At 38.5% G+C, this 21,832-nt stretch overlaps 1 protein-coding gene across 1 annotated transcript; it reads right to left on the reverse strand.

Moving 5' to 3' along the window:
* Nucleotides 1-2,786: 2,786 nt before the first annotated feature.
* Nucleotides 2,787-12,742, reverse strand: C5H3orf85 (chromosome 5 C3orf85 homolog). Its single transcript, XM_067033511.1, has 5 exons — nt 12,729-12,742; nt 12,530-12,638; nt 5,097-5,184; nt 4,413-4,546; nt 2,787-2,876 (listed from the first exon to the last, which is right to left on the reverse strand). Exons 1-5 carry the CDS (start codon nt 12,740-12,742, stop codon nt 2,787-2,789), a joined length of 435 nt encoding a protein of 144 aa, XP_066889612.1.
* Between the last annotated feature and the right edge of the window lie 9,090 nt (nt 12,743-21,832).

Below are 21,832 nucleotides of genomic sequence, written 5' to 3' on the forward strand. Positions count from 1 at the left end.
CGAACCCGTGTCCCCTGCATCGGCAGGCGGACTCTCAACCACTGCGCCACCAGGGAAGCCCACCTGGGTTTTCTTAAATCCTATATGTACAACTGAGTACTCACCTCTTCCTGCTCAGCTATGTGGAAGTTAACTACTAGATTTCTACATAAATTATTTTAGGGGGACCTAGGTTGTCTTTGTTTTGTTTGTTCGTTTTCTGACATCCTGTTAATTTCTAATAATTTCTTAAAATTGTTTAGACAAGAAACTGCCTTTCCATGCTTGTTTGATCAGATAACAACCTAATTGCAGAATTGCTTCTTAGTGTTATCTAAATCAAAATCAACTTGGCAGCTAACTTATAATTTCCCATTATTAGTGCCCCACAAGCCACCGAGCTTCTTTCTTGTGGTATACTGAATAAAATGAATGGGTGAAAGTCTTTTTCTTTTTTTTCCCCACCGTATGTTGCTCCAGTCACAGCTTGGTGAGTGTGTGTGTGTGTGTGAATGTGTGTAGACAATCTAAATAACTTTAAATATATTGTAGTAGTTAATTTTATGTGTCAACTCAGCTGGGCCACTCTGCCCAGATATGTGGCCAAACATAATTCTGGGTGTTTCAGCAAGGGTGTTTTTGGATGAGATTAACACTTAAATTGGTGGACTTTGAGTAGAGCAGATTGCCCTCTGTAATGTGGGTAGGCCTCATCCAATCAGTTGAAGGCCGGAATAGAACAACAGGCCAACCTCTTCTGAGCAAGAGGGAATTCTACCAGCACATGGCCTGAGGACTTAGACTGCAAGATTGGCTCTTCTGTGATTTTCCAGCCCAATGGCCTTTAGATCTGAATTGCAACGTTGGTTCTTCTCTCATCCATCTCCAGTCTGCTAACCTACCCTGTAGTTTAGACTTGCCGGCATCTGTAAACATGAGTCAGTTCTTTAAAATAAATCTCTTTATATTTATATACACATTCTATTGATTCCAACTCTCTGGGAAACCCTGACCAATACATTGGCATTCTCTAATTTTTTATTAAACAATCAAAGAATAGAACTTAGTGGTAGCAAAATGTATATTATTGTTGTCAAATTTGTCTCTCAGTGCAAAACCAAATGATTTGTTTTCTTTCTTTTGTCCATTCAGTTGTGTTTTGATTTAAAAATCTATGTTTATATGTATTAGAGATGAATAACAGTTAACACAATAAATTATATATTAGCCTCAAATTTCTCACTGAGAATACCTCTAAGGGATGGGATAAGAAATGCAGAATATTGAGTAGCTGCTGGTGCCCTTTTGGAGAAGAAAGTGCTGGGCCAAAGTCTTTACAGTGCAGCTTCTTGGCATCTGATTTTTGTTGCTGAAGAAGTGCTTAAGACTGTTTTAAGACCACATAAGACCAGCTATGGTCTTGTGGGGGGTGCTTCTATTTACCAGAAGAAATCCCTGCTGAGACCAATTGACCTAGGTATACAGAGAAATAGACTTCTGAAGGTAAAAAGTCCACTTATCTGTGATTACGGGGAGTAGTTTTGGTGATTAGGTATATCATCTCTCAGTACTTCTCAAGCTAGAGTACTGAAGTATTCCATGGATATATGGGAAACTATAGGATAAATGTAGTCCAGTTTTCCGTAGAGTCAATTTTTCAGCTTTATTGGAAAGATTAATAAAAGTACATGGCCAGTAAGTTTAAAATGTTATTTCTTTCAGTTTTTTATAGCTACAGAAAGTTTATTAGTGGTTACTAGGGGCTGGGGCATGGGGGGGTTGGGGAGTGACTGATAATGGGTGTGAGATTTCTTTAAAATTATTTCATAGTGAAACAAACATAAATATATTACGGACCAGAATGCAAAACTTGCACAAATTTTACAAAATTGCTAAGGAAGTCTTTACAGATACGTGGCTTCCGGTGGATTCCTAATCATCATCTGTTTCCCAGAATGAGTTAAGATTTGATTCTCTATTGCCCACAGCAATACAGCTTTTTTAAAAAAACGTATTTATTTTACTTATTTACTTTTGGCTGCATTGGGTCTTCATTGCTGCATGTAGGCTTTCTCTAGTTGTGGTGAGCAGGGGCTACTCTTGGTTGCGGTGCGCGGGCTTCTCGTTGCGGTGGCTTCTTTTGTTGCGGAGCATGGGATCTAGGCGTGCAGGTTTCAGTAGTTGTGGTGCACCGGCTTAGCTGCTCCGTGGCATGTGGGATCTTCCCAGACCAGGGCTCGAACCCGTGTCTCCTGCATTGGCAGGTGGATTCTTAACAACTCTGCCACCAGGGAAGTCCAGCAGTACAGCATTGATTAAAAACAGTTTCAAAAATATGGTCTTGGAATAGACTGGCTTTAGGAAATGACAAGTATTGAAGAAAAGAGGAGAGGATGAGCTCCACTTGAGAGATCCCGTTTCCTTCCTTGAATTAAAAGTGAACTAACTCTCGCAAAGAAGAGGCAATAGAAAGCAGGAGCTACAAACAGAGAGGTTTTTTTTTTCTTTTTGGACAGACAGTTTTAATGACACAACTGTTTTGTTTTATAGTTCCTTTTCCCACGAAAACCCCTTTTTGGTAAATGTTATTACTACAGTCTCTATTTTAGTTCTCATTTTAAGAGCTACCATTTATTGAGAACTTCTACTTCTAGGTCTATATGTGGATTTTCATATTTACTCCTTTCAACAGCTCCTAGTAGAGGTTATGGATTTGCCCTCAGGTCTCCAGAGCTGGTTGTTCGGGTACATCGCCACTTTTTGGCTCCCCCTATTCTTGCTATCCTGGTGTAACCAGCAAAGCACATTTACTGGGCAGTAGACATGTCAAGGGTGAAAGTATTCACATTCAGATAATACTGTGCTGTTGTTTTCAAAGCAGTCCATGTTTCATGAGCCTGCAACAAAAGGAAACTCAAGTCACTATCTCTGAGTATTTAGAACACATGCTGCATCATTTATTCTGATTATCATGCAGGTATTCTCAAAAGACTGAGAGAAATACAGTGGAAGAATAATACCGAGTAGGGTTTGGTTTTCACACTTTTAGTGACCTGTTTACTTCAGTGCTCAAATGTTTGCAGTATGTGAGGGGCCACAGTATGAACAAATGTAGTAGGGTCTTGTTACATTATGGTATCTGTCAGTTGATTACAACAATGGTCTACAATTATAGGCAGGAGTGTACTTGAAAATTTCAATATTCCATAAAGCAGACACAGTCTACCAGCTTATGTAATTATTTAATTTGCCAAATAAACAAATGTCTTGTTTTAATACTTCTACATGATGCCTGTTGGAGAAAAACAGGTATAAAACTAAATGCATTATTCAAGCTGGTGTTTTTCATCAACAGATGCTAAGCAGAAACTGATCCTAGTGCATGAGCTAAAACCCAGCCAAGCAGAATAAGGATAGGACCCAGGTCCCAGAAGAAGGACTTCAATTTCTTTATGACATTATACAACCCTCATGCCTGGTGATAGTGAGAGCCTGATACATGTTAAAAGAAAGAAAAATAAGTGAAGGAATTAATTAATTTATTAATTGTATGTTTTTGTTTTCTAATTTGCTAAATTGTAGAGGGAAATCATGAATAATTGAAATTCTCAGATAATTCAGCAGTTTCATTTGACCTAGAGTTTCAATGTCATCTTCCATCAAAAAGGTAAGCATGAAATAAAACTGCCTAATGAAAGTTTCTTCTTTATTTCTCTTGGGGTGAGAATATAAATAAATATGAAAGTGTACAAGAAGCAAGCAAATGAAGGAATGACATTAAAGGCTTAGATAATTATCATGGAGGAAAATTAGTTACTGAACGGCTAAGGGGGAACTGAAATGTGATCATGATCCATCCATCTACCTACCCAAACATGTAATAATTAATTCACTGAAACTTGAGAATAATGACCTTGATGGATAAGACAAGCACCTTACCTTTGTAGTCTAGCTAGGGAGATTGGGTACAGAAGACAAATAATTCCAGGGTGACATTTGAGAGCTATTCATATGTGAACAGCCTGCAAAGGGGAGAGAAAAAGGAAGGACAAATGCCTTCCTGGGAAGAAGGAAAAAGCTTAAGAAAGGAGGGACATTTGATCTTAATCTTGATAGAGGAGGTGGAATTTACCAGACGAAAGCCACTTCATGGGGAGGGAAGAGCAGGTATAGCTCAGGGCAGCTAGAGAGAAAAAGTAGGAATTGGGCTGGTGGTATGTTAATGCCAGCTGAAGCCATGCCTATATAAAAAGAGAGATAGTGTGTATGTATAACTGAATCACTCTGTTGTACACCTGAAACTAACACAATTGTTAATCAACTGTACTCCAATATAAAATAAAAAGTTTAAAAAATAAAAAAATTAAATTAAAAATAATAAAATAAAATTTTAAAAGAGATGGTGCAAGGCCATTTGTTTCTAATGCAAATACCTGATCAGCCAGTGTGTTTCCCCATGTATTTGGACTGTGATCTGGGTTCCAGTAATCCTGCAAATATATGTGTCTTTTGAGATGTAGGAACTGGTTTGATGGGTCCTCCAATAAAAATGGTGCTCCCAACGCTCCTGTAATTGAGTCCAAAAGCACAGCATCTCTTACGGCAATGTTTTACATTCAGTGTTTCCTCTTAAAGAAACTGTGTCCTTTTAAAGCAGCTGTGGTCTTTGGGAGGATGGACAACTGAGAAGGAAACTCTGGAAAAGCTATGCCCTGGGGAAGAAGGCTGCTCCTCAGTCCTTTGGCATCATCGTACTGTCACAACCCTATGTGACCTGCATATCGTACAGCATGAAAAACAGTGCTGTGTGGTGGTGGAGAAGATTTTCAGAGTTTCTGTTCATGCATGGGAGCCTGCAGACTTAAATTCAAATTTCAGCTCTGTCACTTTTTTAGGCAAGTTGCTTAGTTTCTCTGAGCTCTAGATTTCTTGTCTGTAAAGGGTACAATAATAATAAAAACAATAATAACACAGTAAGACAATAACAGCCTTACTATAAGGATTGGATACATTAATACATATAAACCACTTGGTTCAAACCTGGAAGTCTACAATCTTATTCTTGCTTTCCTAGCCTTCCAAAATAGAACATATCTTTCATTTTGAAGTAGACTGACCCAAATCTGACACTGTAGTTAAAAATGTTAACATTGATAGAACCTTCTTTAAATCAAACAGGCTTGCATTTTCTATCTTCTTCCCACTCTAGAATTAAGAAAAAAAATAATTTTTAAAACCCATACTTCTTTAGGATCTTGAAATTTTAACAGTCTAGATTGTGCTTTCATTCTTAAAAAAACTGCAATCAGGGCTTCCCTGGTGGTGCAGTGGTTGAGAATCTGCCTGCCGATGCAGGGAACACGGTTCGTGCCCCAGTCCGGGAAGATCCCACATGCCGTGGAGCGGCTGGGCCCGTGAGCCATGGCCGCTGAGCCTGCGCGTCCGGAGCCTGTGCTCCGCAACGGGAGAGGCCACAACAGTGAGAGGCCCACGTACCGCAAAACAAACAAACAAAAATAAAAACTGCAATCATGTTCAGAGTTGTAACTTGAATCAATATAAAGGAAGAACATACTCCTGATTAATTCATGATAACAATATAATCTGTTCATTGCTTGTGATAAAGAAGCATTTATTAAGAATCTAATTGTAAGTAATGTTACATTAGACACTCTACATCTTCATCATTAACAAGCCTTCATTGACAAATAATCTCTATAGATCAGGGTTACAGTGAGTTTGCTATAAGATATGAAACCTCCCTTCTATAGGAGAGGGGATGAAGGGTCCAAGATACAAAATAAAACAAGGCAACACAGGATTTGATTGTGCTAAGGGAGATTAGGAGAAGGTGTTGATATGAAGCATTGGAGCACTGGAGCATAATCAGACATTTTCATGGTCAGGGAAATTGCTTAGCCTATTCCTTGGAGAAAATAATATATTTAGCATAATGGGAGAAGGGGCAAGTCTTTTAATTTGAAACTGAAAGAATGATGTGAGCAAAGGTATGACATTAGGAATCTAAAGACCAATGTCTGAAAACAATGGTTAGAGGTGGCTGGATTAGAGTTTTAAATAAATAATACATAAATAAATAAATAAGTTAACATTTATTGAGCATTATGCTGAATGTTTTACCTGAATTACCTTATTTAATACTCACAACAAACCTAAGAAGTGGTACTGTCTACTTTATTATGTAGACAAGGAAACTAAGGCACAGAAAAGTTACATAATATGTTCAAGGCTACAGAGCTAGTGGGAAGGGGAGGTGGAATTCTCTCTTCAGAGCCACTGCACTATATTATTACTAAGAGAGAGGAATGCTTGGGGCCAGATAACAGTAACAATAATTATAAAAATGTTTTGTATTTACAGAAAAAAGGAAATAATCATTCTTTACACATTCCTTATGATCTCATGCTTTCCCAAGCTTGGTCTTGAGCTTTAAGCAGCATTCTAGTTATCAGCTCTATTATTTCTAGTTTAATTTGTCAATCTAGTCAGCTCTAGTTCTAAACAGATATTGAAAATGACAGCCTCTCTGGATATTATACATCTATCAAGCTGCCTCTGGGTGAAAAACACTGTACTACTAATGGAGGATTGAAAAATGACTCAGGGGACTTCCCTGGTGGTGCAGTGGTTAAGAATCCACCTGCCAATGCAGGGGACACGGGTTCAAGCTGTGGTTCAGGAAGATCCCGCATGCTGCGGAGCAGCTAAGCCTGTGCACCACAACTACTGAGCTTGCGTGCCACAACTACTGAAGCCCGCGGACCTAGAGTCCATGGTCCACAACAAGAGAAGCCATTGTAATGAGAAGCCCATGCACCGCAATGAAGAGTAGCCCCCGCTCACTGCAACTAGAGAAAGCCTGCATGCAGCAACAAAGACCCAATGCAGCCAAAAATAAATAAGAAAATAAATAAATTTTTTTAAAAAAGAAAAAAGGAGAATGACTCAGATGTATTGTCTATTTATAAAAAGTTAGCAATTTTATTTATTCAATGATTTAAAAATAAAAAGCAAATGTCAACTTCAGAAGATAATAGTAACAGATGCCAGAAGTAATACTGACCCGCTGCTAGGTAATCTAATCAATATAATCAAACTAGCATGTCTGTGGAAGCTATCCTCTAAGATGACCCCCAAAGATCACTGCCTCCTAGTATTCCTATCCTGTGTTGTCCCCTCTTTCACTTAGTAGGGTTGACATGTATAACCACAGGATACTGAGGCAATGACAGTGTGTGATTTCTGTGGCTAAAACATAAAAGACATTACAGCTCCTGCCATGCCCCGCTCTTGGATCACTTGCTCTAAAGGCAGTCAGCTGCCATGTGTGAGGGCACTCAAGCAGCCCGGAGGGAGAGGCCCCCATGTCAAAGAACTGAAGTGTCCCACCAACAATCATGTAAGTGAACCACCTGGGAATCTGATGCTTTTGCTCCAGTCAAACCTAAAGAAGACTACAGCCCCCATTAATGTCTTTACTGCAACCTCATGAGAGATCCTAAGTCAGAACCTAAGACACTTCCAAATTGCCGACCCTTAGAGACTGTGAAATAATAAGTGTTTATTGTTTTAAGCTGGTAAGGTATGGGGAAATTAGTTATGCTGTAGTAGATAACGAATACAATGCATTATGAGCACTAACAAATGTCAAGGTAAACTGTTAATCACCAGAGTTGAGACTAGGATGAAGTAAGTGAGGTCAGTAGGGCATAAAATATAAGAAGGAATTAACTCGCATAGAAAATGCACTTATGGTTACCAGAGGGGATAGCAGGGGGGATGGAGGGGCAGAGAGATAAAACAACAAGGACCTACTGTTTAGCACAGGGAACTCTACTCAGTAGCTTGTAATAACCTATAATGGAAAAGAATTTGAAAAAGAATATATATATGTATAACTGAATCACTTTGTTGTACACTTGAAACTAATGCAACTGTAAATGAATCATACCTCAATTTAAAAAATACAAAAAAAGAAGGAATTAACTCTTAAGGTTATACAAATTTTATGCCATAAGACCTTCACTTGCCTCACCCTAGTTCCTACTCTGATAATCATCGTTGCATGGAAAGACAAACAATAAATAATCCTTGCCACTAAGGAACTCACGTTATATTCAGAGCTTTAAAATAATTATAAAAAGATATATTGTGACTAGATATCTGAAGGGGGAGTGATTAATTCCAATATTGGCAGGAAGGCCTCACAGAGAAGTTGGTTTTGAGTTAACCTTCAGAAGATGTAAAGTTTCCACAGCCAGGAGGAAAGGAGTGGAAACAAAGAGCATACATGTCATGCTGAAGAAGCTTGGAGGGCCGAGGAACAGAGGGGCAGAGTAAGGCACATGTTCAATGACCCTCGCTTTGCCAATGTGATTGAAAGGTAGGGTTGTTTGTGGTGTAGATGTGTCAGAGATAATGTTGGAAAGATAAGTTGGAGCTCCATTCGGAAGGATTATTGCCATCATACCAAGGAGTTTGGACTTTATAAATAATTATCATTCCTGAACAAGAAAAATGATAGGATAGATATACTTTTAAAATTGTTGTTCTATTGTGATAAAATATACATAACATAAAACTTACCATTTGAACTATTTTTCTGGGGTTTTATCTTGTTCCTTCATCTGGTACATAGCCCTCTGCCTTTTCATCTTGTGTATCTTTCTATGAATGTGGTTTTTGTTCCACAGGCCGCAGGATTGTAGTTCTTCTTGCTTCTCTGAACCATTTTTTATTGTATAATTCAGTGACATCAAATATATTCACAGTGCTGTGCAACCATCACCAGTATCTCCAGACTTCATCATCCTCAGTAGAAACTCTGTACCCTTTAAACAATAACTCCCATTACCCTCTCCCCCAGGCCCTTGTATTTTGTGTCTGACTTACTTCACTTAGCATAACATCTACAAGGTTTACCCATGTTGTAGCATAGGCCAGCATTTCATTCCTTTCTAAGGCTGAATAATATTGTGTATGTATATGCCAACATTTTGTTTATCTATTCACAGATTAACCTTTGCAAAGTCCTTTGTCAGTGTTGTGGAGGACAGGTGGTAAAAGGAAGAGAGCAGAGTGAGAGATACAAAGTCGGATGCTCTTCGAATAGTCCAGATGAGAGATTAGTAGGACCAGAATCAGGTAAGTGACAGCAGGAATGGGAAGACAGGATTGATTTGGAGAGAACAGGAAACTCTCATTCATTTGGGCTGATTTCTGTGGATGAACCAGCATCAGAATTTTGGTTTTACCTGGGATTTGTTAATAGGTGACTTTTCAAATTTCTCTTCATTCTTTTTGAAGAAAATGTGTCAGTTACAGCGTTACATGTTTAATGTAGACTTTTTCTGTTAAAAAAAGGGAAACAAAGGTTGTGGCTAGGCAAGTAGACCCAGTACCATCAATATCTAATAAATATTTCTAAAAAAACTATGTTTAGAATATAATTTACAGCCACATAAGAAATTACAGTAATTGCTTAAAATAGTGTTACTTGGAATCATCCAAAAGTAAAACCAATATTCTGTACCATAATTATCCTGGTGCATTGTACAATAACTAAGAAAAAAGTGCTATTCATAAATCTTAGCAGAGAGACATGCTTTAAAATATAATCCATAGCTATTTTAAGCTCTAATAATTCTGTCTTTTGTAAATCTTCCATCTCTTTGCTCATGGAAAATGTTCCATCTCTTCTTCCCCCCACCTCCCAGAACAAAGTTCCTACCTCAGCATTATGCGCCCAACAGGTACCCAATAAATATTAATTGGTGGTGATAAAAACATCACCCATGAGAGAGACAGAAAGCAGTATTTATTATCCTACTTCACAAATGAGAAAATTGATACATGGAGATGAAATGACTCACTCAAGGTCACATAGTAAGTCAGTGGCAGGGCTGGAAATAAAATGGAAGTAATATAGAAGGACATGCTATTATCCTCTATGCTTGAGAAATTTCCCCTCCCTTTTTCATTCTGGCTTATCAACCTTGAAAGTTAGTGAGAGCAAGATCAGAGTTTTGTGTTTGTAAGCCTAGATAATACTGCTGGGGATTGAAACTGAACCCTGAGTTTTATTATTCTTTCGGTTTTAAAATATGTGTGTGTGTGTGTGTGTGTGTGTGTGTGTGTGTGTGTGTGTGTGTGTTTTAATGTAGGCAGTATCAGCCAGGTTAGTTTTAAACTTTATAATCATAAGCTGTAAAAAAAGTCTTTCTCTCTTCCTTTCCAACTCTCTATATACCCTCCTTGCTTTAATGCTGTATCACAGTCAGTTGTAATAGGACCTGTCAAGCTTCGTCCTATTATCTAAACATTTCTGGAATATCATTTGCAAAAAGTCTGTATGGCAGAAATAAGGCAGACACTTAAGAGTGTGGAGAGATTTGAGATCACAACTCTCCCCATGCAAGTCCAGAGGACCAGAGATCCAGAGTCACTTCTTACTCCTGCATCTCCATTTTACGCTCTGCAAAACAAGGCTGGATCATATGATCTCTAATATTTTGAACTGGAATATATTCATAACAAATAGGTCCTTAACTGGAAATTTCTTTCTCTGTATGGTATTATATCATTGGAAGCATACAGAATATGCTAAGTGGGCACAGCCCCTACTACTTGTCAAGGAATTTACATGCTGAGACTTATTTCTGTCCGAACTGAGATAGACAGAAATAAGTGAAAGGGAAGTCAAAATAGACCTGGCCAATAATTAAAGCAAAACAAATAAAAATGTATTTTATTGGAATAAAAATGTATTTTATTCCAATAAAAATGATGAGCACAAAGAGATGAGTGCCCATCGCAGGCTGATAGGCAGTGTGGAGGTAAGGGAAGCTATATAATTAGAAGTGGAAAGACTTCGTATATTGCCATCGACCAGGGGAGGTTGAAAAAAAGTCTTTAAATTTGATAATGGGGAAATGACTGAATAGTCTATATATTATGTTCATGACTGTGAAATGGTCTATATACTATACTGATAACTGTTCCTACTTGTGGTAGGAACCTATACACTGAAAAGATCAGAAAGCCTGATGTGTAACTTAAGACGCAGAATGAAAGGGCAGAGTCTGATGGCAGATTCCTTTTTCTCCCATGCAGAGGGGTCTCATTTAGAGCTCCCTCTTGGTAAATCCAAGAGACATAACTTCGCATGTCCAGCTCACTCTTCCTTTTTCTTCTTGAGAATGAGCTGCCCTTTCTCAGAACTTGCTGTTCTGGTTCTGCAACCTGAAATCGTATATGAAATTCACCTAATTCTGGGGTCCTGTCACCTGGCCCTGTACGTACTTATACTATGCTACATTTTCCTAGTTAGCCTCTCAGTGATAAAGGAAATGGGTTGCTTTACATAATCAACTCTGGTTTATTTCTCAACTTGATCAAAATCAGGACTCAGAAGGGGAGTGCTGTGTGTCAGAAGGTGTCAGAGAATCCAACAGGTGTGTTGTCACAGAGCCTCACTAAGAAACAGGGGAAAAAAATTTAAAAAAGAGCATAGACTGGGGCACTCAACTATCAGGAGCTTGTCATCCCTGGATGGCTGCAACTGTAAACTCCTTCCCTCATGTAACCTTCAATGTCTATGAAGGATTTGATGGGGACACTAAAAGTCTGGCAGATTCACAGGATAGGCCCTCATCTAGCTATTTCCCTTAGGTGCTGGGTGATACTGAAGTTTATACTGGAGAAGGAGATTAGCAGTACGGTCCTGCCACAAGCTCAAAAATACTTAGGAATGGGATTCTGCAAGTAAAGCACTTAGCACTCAGTATAAGCAAGTAAAGAATAATATTTATTATTTACTATTTTGTTGGACTGAGTCTCCGTCTCTATCCGTAAAATGTTTATGTCTTTAAAAAAAGATGAAATAAGTGCCCAGGCAATTATGTGTGCTTATAAATTAAGTACTAAAATAAAGTATAAATAGTCACTAGTAATTAAGTACAAAAAAGGATGGGGAGAAAAGGATATACAGATGTCTTGGAAATATGATAAAATTTTCAAAGATCTCTCTAATTGAAGGAGAAATTTTATAATTTTGTGAGAGATTAAAATACTCATGTTTAGGTTCATATTTTTTGGACTTGAATATTCTCTCTGTTGTAAAGAATTTTCTTTACAAATAATGAAATTGTTATTTTTTTCCTTCCCACTCTAAACTTTAATCACTGACCCAAAACTTTGTGGCAGAAGATTGAAGAGTTGTATTTTAGTATAATGGATTCTCTTGCTTGGCTGCAATTCACATAAAGTTGAGAGAGAGAGAGAGAGGAGAAATTTGGATTGTGAGAGAAAAACTGTGAAGAAGAAAAAAAAAGTATGAAGGAGAACAGAGAAATCAAGGAAAGAAATCAAAGGAAGGAGACACGGAAGAAGGGAGGTTACAAAGGTTACAAAAGGTGAAAAGCCATGGGGAAAGGGGCAGGGCAAATAGGGGAAGCATAGACAGAAAACAAAGAGGGTTGATGGAAGCGAACTGGAAAAAAAGAGGTGCTGAACTACAGGACCAGCTTACAAATCCCCATGATTTTATTAAACTGTCTGTTAATAAAACACTTCGAAACTGAACTTTTAACTCGGGAACTTCGGCTTTATTGACGTTACCATTGCCAATGTGTCTAGTACTTTGAAAAGCAAACAGAAACTGGTATTACCTGAGTTTAACTTCTGTCTGTTTTAACCCGCTCTCAGTGCACTAACATACACCCACATACGTGCTCACACGCATGGCCACGTAATTCCCTGGGTCATAGTTTTGACACTGGCAGGTCTTTTATTAGTTCTGAATTTTGTGGACAGACATCTGTGACTCACAAAAGGCAGCATTTTATATGATTCAATCAATGGTGACTCCTTCTGTGTCACTGCCTATGTGTGTGGACGGGATTCTCAACCCTAGAGCCATGACTAATGGTGGCACGTGGGTAGGAAAACAGTTTTTCTACAACATCAAGAGTGCTCAGTGAATCTAGTCACAGGCAGTGGCATTTTTTCTCCCACCAAGTTATTTTCCAGTTTACTCTCACTACGCACCTCTTTGACAGCATCAATCAATCTTAAGCCAAAGTGAGTAGGTAAAATTAAGAACAAAATCGCTTTTAAAAAAAAATATATAGTTCCCATCTGTTTAGGTAATACCTTTCAAAATTGAGTTCTTTTTTTTTAATTTGGTTGCATCAGGTCTTAGTTGCAGCAGATGGGCTCCTTAGCTGTGGCATGCAAACTCTTAGTTGCAGCATGCATGTGGCACCTAGTTCCCGGATCAGGGATTGAACCCAGCTCCCCTGCCTTGGGAGCGCAGAGTCCTATCCACTGCTCCACCAGGGAAGTCCCAAGAACAAAATCTTATATAATAAACTAAAACTATATCAGGGAATACAGGCTCTCTGAGGAAGTGGAGGGCTGCAGTGATGACTGAGAAGGTCCATTCCTTCTATGCAGAGAAGAAGGCAAAGGGAAGGATCGGAGGTGCTGACAGTATTGTGGGGAAGAAAATGTGAGCTTAAAAGCTCTTGTCAAAAACAAACAAACAAAAACAAACAAAAAAACCTTCCAAGACAAATAGGACTTGGTTACTAACTCTGGTTTGAAAAACAAGAGCTGGAACTATGCTAGAGAAACAGGCCAAAGGCAGTTTATTTCTTCCCCTGTCTAAAACCAGAAGGCATACTTGTACTTTATGGATAGATCTGACCATAAGCCAACAACATCGGCATGACCCTTCACATTGTTTCATGGATGGGTCAGCCCCAAGGCCTGCTTTACTTACTCAGTGAAGCACTTTCCAAATATGTGCATTGTCCATATTTCCTCTTCATGAGCAATAGGGCTGTTTCATTTTTAAAAGTGCCCTGTTACAATACTACAAAACTATGATAATCAAAACAGCATGGTATTGGCATAAAAACAGACATATGAGACTAGAGAGCCCAGAAATAAACCCACACACCTTCAGTCAATTAATCTTCGACAAAGGAGGCAGGAATATACAGCAGAAAAAAGACAGTCTCTTCATCAAGGGGTGTTGGGAAAGCTGGATAGCCACATGTAAATCAATGAAGTTAGTACATTCCCTCATACCATACACAAAAAATAATCTGAAAATGGTTTAAATACTTAAATATAAGACACGACACCATAAAACTCCTAGAAGAGAATATAGGCAAGACATTCTCTGACATAAATCATAGCAGTGTTTTCTTGGTCAGTCTCCCAAGGCAAAAGAAATAAAAGCAAAATTAAACAAATGAGACCTAATTAAACTTAAAAGCTTTTGCATAGCAAAGGAAACCATAAACAAAATGAAAAGTCAACCTACAGATTGGGAGAAAATATTTGCAAACAATGCAACCTACAAGGGCTTAATTTTCAAAATAAACAAACAGCTCATACAACTCAATATCAACCAAACAAACAACCCAATCAGAAAATGGACAGAAGACCTAAATAGATATTTCTCCAAAGAAGACATAGAGATGGCCGACAGGCACATGAAAATATGCCCAACATTGCTAATTATTAGAGAAATGCACATCAAAGCTACAATGAGGTATCACCTCACACCAGTTAGAATAGCCATCATCAAAATGTGTACAAATAACAAATGCTGCATAGGGTGTGGAGAAAAGGGAACCCTCCTACACGGTTGGTGGGAATGTAAATTGATGCAGCCACTATGGCGAACAGTATGGACGTTCCTTAAAAAACTAAAAATAGAATTACTATATGATCCAACAATCCCACTCCTGGGCATATATCCAGAAAAGATGAAAACTATAATTCGAAATGATACATGCACCCCAATGTTCATACAATAGCCAAGACATGGAAGAAACCTAAGTTTCCATCAATGAATGGATAAAGAAGATGTGGTACATACATACAATGGAATATTACTCAGCCATAAAAAGAATGAAATAATGCCATCTGCAGCAGCATGGATGGACCTACAGATTATCGTACTAAGTGAAGTAAGTCAGACAAAGACAAATATCATATGATATCACTTATTTGTAGAATCTAAAAAATGATACATGTGAACGTATTTACAAAACAGAAATAGATTCACAGACATAGAAAACAATCTTATGGTTACCAAAGGGGGAAAGGGGGAGAGAGAAATTAAGAGTTTTGGATTAACAGATACACAGTACTACATATAATGTAGATAACCAACAAGGACTTACTGTATAACACAGGGAACTATATTCAATATCTTGTAATAAACTATAATGGAAAAAAAAATCTGAATTTGAGTCACTTTGCTATACATCTGAAACTAACACAACATTGTCAATCAACTATACTTCAAAAAAATTAAAAATTAAAATAAAAGTGCCCTGTTGAGGTGGAACAAGTTGGGTTTGGGACTTTTCTTTAAATCAGTACAACTAGGAACTGTTCTTGATTATGTCCTGGTTTGGCTCTAGTTTCTCAGATAAAATCACCCAGCTCCCTAACTTCTGACCTTTTCTTGTGGAACCAGTGTCTACCATAAGATTGGCTATATTACATTTTTTGGGAGGAGGTCTTGTTGTGTGCTCTGCTGCCTATCTGATGCCTGCATATCCCATACCTGGCACTGCAGTGACAGAGGGGACAGTTTGTGTGGCAGAAAGAAGAGTTTTGTTCTCAGAAGACCTGGATGTAGAATTCAGATGTAAATCTGGCATTGATCATTTTTTTAAAATTTAATTAATTAATTAATTTATCTTTGGCTGCATTGGGTCTTCATTGCTGCACGTGGGCTTTCTCTAGTTGCAGCGAGCCGGGCTACTCTTCATTGTGGTACGTGGGCTTCTCATTGTGGTGGCTTCTCCTGTTGTGGAGCACGGGTTCTAGGCTCATGAGCTTCAGTAGTTGTGGCATGTGGGCTCAGTAGTTGTGGCTCACGGGCTCTAGAGCAAGGCTCAGTAGTTGTGGTGCTGAGGCTTAGTTGCTCTGCGGCATGTGTGATCTTCCTGGACCAGGGCTCGAACCTGTGTCCTCTGCATTGGCAGGCAGATTCTTAACCACTGCGCCACCAGGGAAGTCCCTGGCATCAACCATTGACCAACTGTTTAGCTTTGTCATTTAACTTCTCTAAACCTCAGTTTCCTCTTTGTATGAGACTCATAAACCTATTTTCAGAGTGATTATGAGAGTTGAACTAAGGTAACATATGGAAAGGCCCTGACACATAATAAAGATTTAAGATAGTAATATGACTATTTGATGTCTTATTATAGGAGAAGGCAATTCTGGATCTAAATGCTAAAGAGAGGATTTTTGTTTTGTTTTTTAATCAAATCATGACACTTAGACTTCTAATTGTCTGACCAGGGAATCAGCCCCCATGCGTATAAGTTACTATTTTGAGAAAATCAGTAAAATAATTTAGGGACTCTGCTCATAAATTTAATTACTTGAGTAGGCTCTTCGTCATTTTTGGCTTCAGCGTTACCACTAAGGAAATGGATAATGAGATCTTTTCCCTACTTACTTCAAATTAAGTTCTAGACAAAAGTAATGTATTAGACAACTAACCTGTAACAGAGAAAACTTTTTTAAACTATAAAAATGAACTTTTAAAAATTGTTGTTTTCTTATGGCAAAACAGAAGGGCTCCAGGGAAGTGCAGATGAATAGGCTACATTCTTAAATGAAAAAGGAGGGGGGGAGTGGGTGGGGAAAGAAAAAAGTTGGTTCAAGCTATTATTTCCTACTTTAGAGCTATGTGATTTAGAAAATGTCGATTAAACTAGTTTTTAGTGTAACAAATGAATCTGGTTCTAAAGACTGCAGTACCCTCCTACTGTAAGCAGTAAAGGATTCTTTCCTGAGATCTGAAGGGTTAATCCAGCAGTGTAAACATCCCTTTGTCCTTGGATTCTGATCCTCAACTTGTTCTTTCATGAACTTCAACTACCTAATTTTATTTATTTATTTATTTATTTATCAAGCAGGTAAAGTTAGTCAAACCAGTCGTCTTTATAGGTAGACATATTTTCATCTCATCTGGAGTTAAAGTTAATTCCAACTTGTTTTTAAAGAAAGTCAGTGAAAGTCAGTTTACAGAACCATTTTCCTTTTGGCCGGTATGTTTGACTCTGCAGTGTTCACAGGTAAATGTGGACCAACTGTAGTGCTTTTACTCTTGCGATCATCCACTATCACCCACTCTAAAGTCAGCTGCATGGATGAGCAGTTAAGGCAAAGCATTGTACTGATGGATTATAACCAGCCCCTGACTTCAGTTTACAGTTTCTCCTCAGACACGCTCTTAAACTGAGCCAGCCTCACTTACCTCAGCTGGATGTGTGGGCTGTAACTGAGTGTGACTGTATTTGCCTTGATGATAACTGCTTAATAATAACTTGGCTAAAATTTGCTAAATCATTTGTTTAAACATGTCCTAAATGCCAAGTGCAATACAGATGATTAAAACTTTTTGTTAAAATTATTCATATGCTTAGGAATAAAGGGCTAATCATATACACACATATATATCTGTACACACATCTAGATTCATACTCTAAATATATATCTATATCTATCTGTGTGTGTTATCTCAAGCTAAATACATATTTCTTTTGCTTGGGTCTCAAGCTTATCATAAAATTAGAAATTTATTCTGGTTTAAGCACCTTCATCAGAAGTATTTATAAATTATAAAGATTTAAGCATGAAAATAATTTACACCTTTATAAGTATTTGCAGTTTTGGATATAAAATGACCTCTCAGTTCAATTCAGATATAAGCCACTGAGTTACTGGGGCACTTTGGCAGCAAATCATCTGGCCTTTGGTGCCTTCAGCACTTCTCTGAGCTACAGCTTGCCTAAAAGTTTAATGAATTCACACTCTCAAAGTCCCTTGAGGTTTCCACATAATAGTATCATGTAAGTATTACAGTTTATAAAAGACATTGAAAATTTTTCTTTGTTCAAAGAGCACTTCTTTGGAGGTAGCAGTTAAATAGACTTCTTAGCAACAATAACATGTTAATACATAATTAGGAATAGAATGATTGCATAGACAATTAACACTAACATGTCCAAAACCACAGCATGACACATAGTTTGGTTTCCCCAATGCTTTAGAATTGGTCTATGAACAAAACATGTTTGCTCATTTCTTTAAAAAGTCAAGAGGGGTTATCAATCAACCTAACAGTTTTAAAAGACATGGTAAAAATAAAAAGAAATAGGCTCTTACCTATAAGCAATATTGAACACAGGGCCACTTGAAGCATTTTATAGGCCATGATCCTGTTTGGGAAAGAAAAGATTTATTTATTTTAATTTAGACTGAGCAAAGCTTTAGGGCATATGGGGTACTTTCCAGGAATATGAAGCGTTTGCTGCATACCTGGAGGCCCTATGAGCTGAGACAAGTCAGAGAGGCTGCTGCATGAGATGGCCTTTTTATATAACTCCTACCTTTTTACCCTTTGGACTTTTTGAACTGACTTTTTACAGGCTGTTCTTATATGGGCTGTGTATTTATTTACTAATTTTACCATCCACACAGACTAATGTAATGTTAAGAAACATACCAAAACAAAACAAAAAAGGTGAAAAAATTGGATTACTTACACATCGCTGTGGGGATAGAAAATGGTACAGTCACTTTGGAAAACAGTTTGTCAGTTTCTTACAAATATGAGCGTACAACTAACCATACAACCCAGCAACTGCACCATACGGATTTATCTCAGTGAAATAAAAACTTATGTTCTTACGGAAACCTGTATAAGAACGTTCACAGCAGCTTTACTAGTAATAGGCAAAAACTGGAAACAACCCAGATGTCCTTAACAGATGAATGTTAAATACATTGAGGTAATCTACACCATGGATTACTACTCAACAATAATAATATAATAAAAAATATCGATAGACACAACATAGATAAATCTCTAGGGAATTATGATGCGTAAAAATAGCCAGTCTCAACTGGTTACTTCCTGTATGATTCCATTTATATAACCTTGTTTTTTTTTGTGTGTGTGTGGTACGCGGGCCTCTCACTGTTGGGGCCTCTCCCGCGGCGGAGCACAGGCTCCAGACGCGCAGGCTCAGCGGCCATGGCTCACGGGCCTAGCCACTCCGCGGCATGTGGGATCTTCCCGGACCAGGGCACGAACCCGTGTCCCCTGCATCGGCAGGCGGACTCTCAACCACTGTGCCACCAGGGAAGCCCTATATAACCTTCTTGATATGACAAAATTATAGATGAAGAACATTTTAGTATTTATTAGGGATTAGGGATGGAGGCGGGTGGGTGTGGTTATAAAAGGGCAATACAAGGGACCCTTGTGGTGGTGGAACTATTCTGTATCTTGACTAGTGGTAGATTTGTGAACATAAACATAATACAATTGTATCATCTTCTTAGATTCCACATATAAGTGATACAAATGAACTGATTTACAAAACAGAAACAAACTCACAGACTTCGAAAACAAATTTTTTTTAAGATTTTTTTTTTTTGATGTGGACCATTTTTAAAGTCTTTATTGAATTTATTACAATATTGCTTCTGTTTTTTTGGCTGCGAGGCATGTGGGATCTTAGCTCCCTGACCAGAGATCAAACCTGTACCCCCTGCATTGGAAGGTGAAGTCTTAACCACTGGACCGCCAGGGAATTCCCTGCCCCCCAAAATTTATGGTTACCAAAGGGAAAGGTGGGGAGGAGGGATAAATTAGGAGTTTGGGATTAACATATACACACCACTATATATAAAATAGATAATCAACAAGGACCTACTGTATAGCACAGGGAACTATACTCAATATTCTGTAATAACCTATATGGGAAAAGAATTTGAAAAAGAATGGATATATGTATATGTATAACTGAATCACTTTGCCCTACACTTGAAACTAACACACACACACACACACACACACACACACACACACGAGTACATATAAGACTGAGGAAATCTGAATAGGATTAGTAGATATATCAATGTCAACGTCCTGGTTGTGATATTGCACTCCATTATAGTTTTGTAAAACATTACCAATGGGGAAAGCTCAGTGAAGGTCACATGGGATTTCTCTGTATTACTTCTTACAAGTGTGAATGCTTCTACAGATCTAAAAATAAAAAGTTTAATTAAAAACAAAGGAATGTTTAACTGAGTGGTAAAATTTGCTTGTTTCCAACAAAAGTATATAATGAATACAATCAGAACACTTTTTTTTCATTTTGATTTTTCAAACAATTCCATTTTTCAGTGGCATGATTAGCAGTTAAATGAATAATTTCATCATCATGCAGTTTATTCTTAACAGAAACTATGCATCTTTTAGCCAGTCACATCAAGATTATGCAATCTGTAACAGGTAAGGTGTAGGGATAGAAAAGTGGTAGGAGACAACTTTCTGGATGTTTACCTTGAATCATAGTGTTTAGAAACCTGGATCTACCTAGCTGGGAGCTGTGCTTCCAATTACTGATAGAGGGCTTGGGAAGACAGGTGTCTGGAAATAAGCACAGCAGAGTCTTGGCAGCCTATCCCATGTGTCCATCTAGAAAAGATTTTGTTGGTGCAACAGCTACTGCCACATTTCTGTAAGCCTCCTTGTTTATTACTTGATGGAGTGGTATAAATATGCACCTGTGTGATAGACTAGAAGAACCTCAAGAAAACCAAAGGGAAAGTACTTTCTTGTTATTTAAAGTTTATAGGGCTTCCCTGGTGGCGCAGTGGTTGAGAGTCCGCCTGCCAATGCAGGGGATACGGGTTCGTGCCCCGGTCCGGGAGGATCCCACATGCCGCGGAGCGGCTGGGCCCATGGGCCATGGCCGCTGGGCCTGCGCGTCCGGAGCCTGTGCCCCGCGACGGGAGAGGCCACAACAGTGAGAGGCCCGCATACCACAAAAAAAAAAAAAAAAAAAAAAGTTTATAGAACCAAAGGAGAAATTTACCTTTCCCTTTTCTTTTCTTCTTTCCATCATTCTTCAACTTTTGGCACCTAAAATGAGCCTTGGCTGGAGGAGGGATGGGAGCAGGGTTGCATCCTATCTCTTTTACTTCTTTCACAAAATAGGTCATTAGTTATTTTGGATGAAGTGTATAATGCAAGTGTAAAGTAATAATATTTATTCCATAAATTATATATACAGTCTCATTTAATCCTAGTGACAATTTTATGGTGAAGGTATTATCATTTTACAGATGGGTAAACTGAGGCTCAGAGATGTTTAATAACTTTTTGAAGGAGTGTCCAGAAATTACAGGGTGAAACTTTGAAGCAGAAGTAGAGTGCTGCTTGTGCTTAGAGGCAAAAGCCAGTGAAATGAAACAAATTAAGGTGAATGTGACCCCAGTTTGGCCCACAGGTGAAGGTGGCCTCAGCAACTCAGGTTCGCAGGGGAAGTAAAGGTATTTGATCCTTCATGGGCCAGAAAATCTTGTCCTTCTTGGTGAATGAAGCCATCTCTGATCCCCCAAATCAGATTTGGCTGCTCTTTCTTACATTTGCATATCCTTAGTACATAGGCCATCCTTCCCTGTTTTATGGTTATGTATGTACATTTCGATGTTCCTGAGTAGATTACACGCTTCTTCTTTTTTTTTTTTTTTTTTTTTTTTTTTTTGCGGTATGCGGGCCTCTCACTGCTGTGGCCTCTCCCGTTGCGGAGCACAGGCTCCAGACGCGCAGGCCTAGCGGCCATGGCTCACGGGCTTAGTTGCTCCGCGGCATGTGGGATCTTCCCGGACCAGGGCACGAACCCGTGTCCCCTGCATCGGCAGGCGGATTCTCAACCACTGCGCCCCCAGGGAAGCCCGATTACACGCTTCTTGAAGGCTGGTGCTGCAT

Source organism: Kogia breviceps, chromosome 5, assembly GCF_026419965.1.
Source record: "Kogia breviceps isolate mKogBre1 chromosome 5, mKogBre1 haplotype 1, whole genome shotgun sequence".
Classification (NCBI taxonomy): Eukaryota; Metazoa; Chordata; class Mammalia; order Artiodactyla; family Physeteridae; genus Kogia; species Kogia breviceps.